Source organism: Dendrobium catenatum, unplaced genomic scaffold, assembly GCF_001605985.2.
Source record: "Dendrobium catenatum unplaced genomic scaffold, ASM160598v2 fragScaff_scaffold_157, whole genome shotgun sequence".
In the NCBI taxonomy this organism is placed as follows: domain Eukaryota; kingdom Viridiplantae; phylum Streptophyta; class Magnoliopsida; order Asparagales; family Orchidaceae; genus Dendrobium; species Dendrobium catenatum.
Genome location: NW_021318619.1, coordinates 611,436 through 619,019, shown reverse-complemented (window position 1 = coordinate 619,019; position 7,584 = coordinate 611,436). Strand labels below are relative to the sequence as shown.

Below are 7,584 nucleotides of genomic sequence, written 5' to 3'. Positions count from 1 at the left end.
GCAATTAAGTATTACATATTACCTTAGGTTAGAAATATTTAGTACTTTTCCTAAATTTTGTTTATTTCAAAAAATGAGTTTTTCAAAGAGATCTACATAATAGGATATATACTTGAGCTTCAGGTCAAACTTATGAATAAAAAATAAGTAAAAACGACATACATAACATAACTGTCAGATATACTAAATAAGCAATATAAGACAAGAAGACATATATAACATAATTTTGACATATAGTGAACAAAGAACACCATGCGCTACTTAAGTGAACATTATAAATATACTGAACGACGACACAAACCCAAACGAACGACATAACATACACCATAAGGTTATATTCTCAGTTAATGAACTTGTGCAAATGTGCCTGAAGTTGGCTTTGTGTAGGACAACATTCAAAGTAAAACTCAAGCTCGAGCTACAAATCTAGCTTGTCGGTTATATTAAAAATATTTGTTCTTGTACCTTCATTATTGATTTTCATACTAATAAACAATAAATGCATCATCTTCTGGCAATTAAGGATGGTAAAGAATGGACTATGTCATCCACCGACGTTTCGAGTTCACTAGCAGGAGCACCACTTCATTTACGTCGTTGCTGATAGTAATGCATTTGGAGGACGAGTTGACCAACAAAATGAAGATCATGTGTGCGTAACTTCCTTTCTAATTTTATCCAACTTTGACTATTCAAGAAATTATTCCTCTTATACACATTAATTTTTATTAACTCTTTATGCATACTCATAAGCATATAATCATGATCTTCTATCCATTCATGCATGCAACATCAAAATATTTCATTTTTGTTAGCCATCATCTCAAAAGGACTATCTAGGCATCTTCCCATATATTGGTGCAATCTTTTGGTTCCATTGGAATGTCCCTAATTTTATCTAGAATTGGCCAGTTCATTAAAAAAAAAAACAAGAGTTCAACGCACAAGTAATGCAACGAGCTCATCTGATCAAAGTAACTCCAACGTATCTTCTTCAGTAGTTTCCTTGCAGCTATTAGGGAGGGCTTTGGCCAACATAATCATAACGAAATGTGTATAACACTAACTACATGCAGCACTAATGAAAGCAATAATTTGAGGGGACATTTCACTGGAAAAAAATTTCTATAAATTCAAACAAATTTGCAGAAATAGCTAAACTAATTAATTCCCGTCAAACTATTGAACAATTAGTTAAAATTACACAAATTGACAAAAAATATCAATGTTCTTATGTCATAAATTGTTTTAGAAAATTATATTGCAACAGGGACTATGTTACATAGCACACAACTAAAAAAGCGCCATTAAAATAACTTTTTAAAAATAAAAATTTATGCACAAGTCGTCCGTCAAACAAGCGACTTTCTTCGGCTATGTCAGCAACCTAATCAACTTTGTTGACTTCTCCTTTTTGACTAGGGAAGAAACTAGTCGCTTGTTTAATGGGCGATTTGGCTACTCTTAATTTTCTGTTTTAAAATGCTTAATCATATAAATTAATTATATATTAGGTTTAGTTTGAAAACTTATTCATGCGCGATACTATTGTTCTGCTAGAATTAAACTTTAATATATATTTTTAGATGAATATTTTTGAATGAATCATTATTGACCCAGAAGAGAGAGGAGTTATCGCTCCCAACTATGAGGAGATACCAGCACTAAGACAACAAGCAGTAAATTAATAACCCCACTTCTATAATTAGGGTGCCATTTGGAGAATCCTCCTCGCCGGTCGGATCGCCTAAACCGGATGATATCCGGCACTTGATCGAGTCCTACCACACGTGTAGATTCCTCACAGCAAAGGAATTAAGAAAGTCAATGATCAACGCCCGAAACACAAAGCAAGAGCTGATTAAGGGTAGCATAGTCTTTTCAACCTTCGACACGAACGAATGATATAAATCTGATTTAATAACCAAGTCGCCGAGTGCCGCCCAGTCAAACCTACAGCTTTGGCAAGGCTCAGTCAAACTTTTCCTCCTCTCCTTCTCAGGAAAGAAACCATTTTTCGGAGAATTTCCACCCCCGTGCTTTTACCTCCTATTTCTTGGCTTTTGGTTCCCATCAACTCTCTTTAAACTTCTCTTCTTCCTCATCTTTTATTTTTTACTCTTCATTCCATATCCAATTTCTCCTTCTCCTTCATGGCTTCTTCTTCTGGGAGTGTAGAAGCCTCCTCCGCTAGCTTTTCCTTCGCTTCTCCTTACGAGGCTTCATTCTCCGATCTCCTCGCCGGCGAAGGTTCCGCCAACGATAGACTGACGGGATTGACCGTTCGAGGATTTGGAGATAGAGGAGGAGGAGGTGGAGGAATACCCAAGTTTAAGTCGATACCTCCTCCTTCTCTTCCTATATCGCCTCCTCCGATCTCTCCTTCCTCCTACTTCGCCATCCCTGCTGGTCTCAGCCCAGCGGAGCTCCTCGACTCACCCGTCCTGCTTTCTTCAAATAACGTAAGCAGACTTAACAAAGTTATCTAATTGGATGCCTTTGTAATAAAGCCAGTCAGATTTGATCCTAAAGATGCTCCCTTTATTGTTGTTTCTTTCTATAAATGGATATGTTGGTGCAGGTCAGCTGATGGATTCTTCTACTTTTTTTACTGTTTTAGCAGATTCTTTTTTCTCCAACCACTGGAACTTTTCCTTCCAAGACATTCAATTGGAGAGGAATCAATTCTGGTAGTAATGATAACGAAGGCAGGGAAGAGGAAAACAGGGCTTACTACGATTTCTCCTTCCAAAATCAAAACAAACGCAGCAGCTTTCAACAGGTTTTGATCAATACCTTTACAAAGTTGAATAACTAGAGATTATTTATTAAATTTTCTCAAGACTTGTTTTTTATTTCAATTTTGCAGCAACGAGATGCTTTCAAGGGAAGCCAACAACCATGGAACCACCAAGAATCAAACATCAAGACCGAAATCCCTGCTGCAAATTCTTCGGAGATGCAAACTCTGCAACTAAACACACAAGTCAATAGCAACAATAACGTCACAAGAGAGCAGAGGAAGTCTGACGACGGCTATAACTGGAGAAAATACGGGCAAAAGCAAGTTAAGGGGAGTGAGAATCCTCGGAGTTATTACAAGTGTACGTTTCCCAATTGTCCGACGAAGAAGAAAGTTGAACGAAACTTCGAGGGACAAATCACTGAGATCGTCTATAAGGGAACTCACAGCCACCCTAAGCCTCAGTCCACTCGAAGAAACTCTTCTTCTTCTCAGCAACCAGTTCATCCCCTTGCAATCGTTGCGGTGGGCTCAGATGCGGCCGAGCACTCTCATGGCGGCCGGTTGGGGGCCTCCAATCTAGATTCAGTGGCCACGCCGGACGATTCATCGGTCTCGTTTGGTGAAGAAGACGTCGATTTGAGCTCTCATAAAAGCAATCTCGCTGGAGATGAGCTCGACGAAGAAGAACCCGATGCCAAGCGATTGTAAGTTACTTTATATTAAAATCGATTGCTTTCTTCAAATTTAAATTGAGATCAAAGATTAGATTTTTAATTAAAGCGAGGTTATTTAACAGGAGAAGAGAGGCAGAGAACGACGGTGCGTCCGCCGCCGGTAACAAGACGGTGAGGGAGCCTAGAGTTGTGGTGCAGACTACGAGCGATATTGATATACTTGACGACGGCTATCGGTGGAGAAAGTATGGGCAAAAGGTGGTGAAGGGGAATCCAAATCCAAGGTAATTGATCGAGTTTTCTTTTAAGGGCTTGTTTCATTGCAATTTAAATCTACTCAAATTTCTGAATTATTTAGTTGAGAATTTGAAGATTTGGGGATTTAGAAGGTCCTCCTAAAGTAAATCTATCTATTCCACCGAGATAATTTCTTCGATTTGAGCAAGAATTTATTAAAATCCTACTAAATCTAATATAGAATTAAGCATGAAATCATCTTGAATTCATAGTTACATTTGGCCCAATAAAACAGTGATCGAAACTTACGAAGACTTAGTGAATTCTTAATAGTAAAAAATAGAAGTTGATTTTTTGTTTGAAGAACTTTTTCATTTTTTCTACTGCTTTCTTCATTAATTAGTATTTCTGCTCATGGCAGAATACGATTGTATTCATTATTAGCACTATGATCTTGATACTTAACAAATGTTTTTATTTGACTATTACAGGAGTTACTACAAATGTACAACAATGGGTTGCCCAGTGCGCAAGCACGTGGAGAGGGCGTCTCATGATCTGAGATCAGTAATCACCACGTACGAAGGTAAGCACAACCACGACGTCCCCGCCGCACGGGGGAGCCGACCACCGGAGGATAACAGCCATGGAACCACCACGGCGATCAGGCCGTCGGCCATCTCCGCCGCCCCGAGAAACTCTCTATTCGGCCAGAGACTTGATGCTAATTTTCAGTCATATAATGGACCCTTCACTCTTGACATGTTATCTACCCAAAGGAACTACGGCAGCAATTATATGAATCAGCAGCAGCTTAAGACCAAAGAAGAGCCAAAAGATGATATGTTCTTGGAGTCGCTACTAATCTGAAATTGGCTTTAAGATTTCAGGCCGATAAAAAACATTATGCTATTTAGCCTTTTTAATCAGTAGGGAGATAGTGCTTTTTTTTTTCTTATTTTTATATAATTTTGATGTTTTAATACTTTTCTTTGTTGTAAAAATGATATACGAAACTTGAAAATTTGTTCATTTGTTGGGGATCTAATCCTTCATCTGTTGAACAGGAGAAATTATTTTACTGACTTTAATGTGTACAAGCCATGAGGAATATACACATGATATATAAACGAAAGACTATTATAGATCTTAGAAATTAAATAATTTAGGTAAAATATTGAGATTTTATAACATAATCAATAGTTAATGTGTGCCATTTGTTATAAATTAGCAGTAATTGTTATATTAGTGATGTAATTAGTAATTACATAATGAATTTTATTTACAAAATAAGCCCCAAGGCGACGTCACCAGAATAAAATATATTTTCCCTGTAAATAAATATGAATATGCGTAGGATAATAATGACAAACACATATTTTTATATATAAACGACGCGAAGAAGTCAGAGACTATGGGCAGAGTAATTCTGCGCCAGATGGTTTCTGCCTTGCTTCTCAAGCAAAGCCTGTCGACCGGTCGTCCTTTCGATGAAGCTTCCAGGAAGGCAGGGCCATCAAAGTCGTGGCCTGCTTGGCTTCGGACAGACGGCATCTTGTGGGGATTGGTAGGTGAGAAACGCGGCCGACACGTCTTTTGTGATGAAGGATAAACAAGGAGGCTCAACTGAGGTAGTGCTCTTTGGATCTGTGGATTTCATTAGTATTATTATCTGCACCTTCATAACATAAACTAATATTTAATGACCCTTCGATGTAGTTGAGAACCCGTTTAAATGCTTGACTAGAATGGGATAGATTTGGCCACACAACATGGTCAAATAAAAGATGAACTTAGCCAAAAGAAGATGACTAAATCAAGATGCTTCATAGTTAAAAGTGCATGACAAATGAATAAGTAATGCATTCAAAGAGGATGGCAATACTAGGAGTATACTTTATCAAATATGATAAGGCAAATCTAAGATAACTCTTAGCCAATAGGATATGAGTGAGGGACGTAAAAATTATAATCAAAGGGGTATGATTATAAGAGGACAAACTCTAGCTAAGGTGGTTTGGCTAAGAAGTCTAATTAAGGTACATAACTAGACTACCGAGTCAATTTAACATTAAGTTATTATGCATGCATGTGATGCAAAAAGGGGTGGATTTGAGTGATATTTAAAAGTGATTCAATAGATGTGGCTAAAAGGGGGATTTGGTTTAATTAAAATTTGAATAATGTGAAATTGATATTTGTTTTGATCTTGTGCCATAGTTACATTGACCAACCGAGGGCTTACTGCCGCAATGCTCCTAGGGGAAAAATTCTAAATTTTTCATTCATGCACATTGCCCTTAAGACTCTCTTCAGAATAGATTCAGATATTCACATTCATATAAAACACTCACAGATGCATGCAAGAGGTGTTAATACATTTTTTTTATTACATTACCTTTACCAATCTGGATTAGAATTGGTATAAGTGAACACTATTTCAGCAGATATTACAATCCTCTCCCTCCTCAAAAAATATCATACTCGACATTTCAAAAGTAAATAAGACAAATAGATCAAGGTATGCCTAGCTATCTCATCTTGTATTATTTCTTCCACATAGCTTCTCATTTAGTTTTGTGCTTCTGTTGCATCTTGACCATTAGAATATGTTCATTCATTATGTTTATTCATTAACATTCTAATATCATATACCAAATTTCTTTATGGTTATTCTCTATTGCTCAGATTCAAACATATCTCAACTTTGTTTGTAGATACTCGATTCTTATAATCAAATACCCATTTCCTTAGAGATGACTCGTAGAATACACTGTGAATATCATAAATTTTTCAATCCTTTCAATTATTCTAAATGGTCCAATATATCGTGGAAAAAACTTTCCTTCATTTCTAATGCTACTTATGCCTTTCATCAATTTGATATTTATTTGTACAAAATCTCCAACTTGAAATTCCATAGCTCGGTGCTTTGTATGATAATACTACTTCTTCTTATCCTTCACTGCTTTTAATCTATCTCATATTAGACTGATCTTTAAGTAGCAACGTCAGTTAAGAGTGGCCCAATTAGAATCCACTCTCCCACCTCTGTCTATGATAGTGGGGTTCTACTTACTATTATATAGAGATTTGTAAAGAACCATACATATACTCAACTAAAAACTATTGTTATAAGTAAATTTGATCATAGGTATTTGATCCTCCCAACATCTACCCATATTTAGAACATACAATCTTAAAAGATTTTCCAATACCTAAATAAACCTATCAGACTGTTTATCAGATTTTAGTAAATGAAAAGTCATACTAAAATATAATTTTATACATAGGCCTTGTTTAATTCCTCTCCATAGCCTAGAGGTAAATATGTCATCACTATCATAAACTATCACCCTTGACACTTCATACTATTAGACAACATCTAGTATATATACATGTGTCAATCTGTCCACTAAATTAGTCTATCGGGTCAAAATAAAATATGAAAACTTCATTAGAGAATCTACGACAACTTGGATAGCATCATGTCCCTACCTTGAACTCAAGAATCCCATAGAAAATTTGTAGTCCTTTCTTTCCATTTCATCTCATGAATATGCAATGATTGTAGAAGACCTCTCGATAAGTAAAGCTTTAGTTTCACTAACTGATAGGCTTCACATTTAGCAACAAAATCTATCACATCCTTTTTTAGTATGGGCTACCATAAGATGCCTTTTAATTTATTATACATCTTGATACTTCTCAAATAAAAGGGTATAACTTGAATAATGTGCTTTATGCAAATTTTATTTCCATAAATTCTCAGAACTAAGGACCCATAACATGTTCTTATACAATATGACTTCACAATCAAATAATCACAGTTAAGATTTCTTACCATACTTGACTTGATCAATCAACTTCAAATGTTATATATCTAACTTTTAGGCTTTCTAGATCCTTTTACAGAGGCATTGGATA

The 7,584-nt window shown here is 36.1% G+C and overlaps 1 protein-coding gene across 2 annotated transcripts; it reads left to right on the top strand.

Annotated features, from left to right (window-relative positions):
- The first annotated feature begins 1,959 nt into the window (after nucleotides 1-1,959).
- LOC110095613 (WRKY transcription factor WRKY24) lies at nucleotides 1,960-4,742 on the top strand. Of its 2 annotated transcripts, none has more exons than XM_020821233.2 (5): nucleotides 1,960-2,462; nucleotides 2,621-2,782; nucleotides 2,870-3,450; nucleotides 3,543-3,704; nucleotides 4,149-4,742. In XM_020821233.2, the coding sequence occupies exons 1-5, from the start codon at nucleotides 2,154-2,156 to the stop codon at nucleotides 4,525-4,527; spliced, it is 1,593 nt and encodes a 530-aa protein (XP_020676892.1). In that variant the 5' UTR covers nucleotides 1,960-2,153; the 3' UTR covers nucleotides 4,528-4,742. The 2 variants fall into 2 exon arrangements, with proteins under 2 accessions (XP_020676892.1, XP_020676893.1); XM_020821234.2 differs by having other exon boundaries at nucleotides 1,961-2,462; nucleotides 2,624-2,782.
- Nucleotides 4,743-7,584: the final 2,842 nt, after the last annotated feature.

Coding starts and splice junctions, on each gene's coding strand:
- LOC110095613 (XM_020821233.2), top strand. CDS start 2,154: ATGGCTTCTTCTTCTGGGAGTGTAGAAGCCTCCTCCGCTAGCTTTTCC. Junction 2,463..2,620: donor TCCTGCTTTCTTCAAATAAC/GTAAGCAGACTT, acceptor TTACTGTTTTAG/CAGATTCTTTTTTCTCCAAC. Junction 2,783..2,869: donor AACGCAGCAGCTTTCAACAG/GTTTTGATCAAT, acceptor TCAATTTTGCAG/CAACGAGATGCTTTCAAGGG.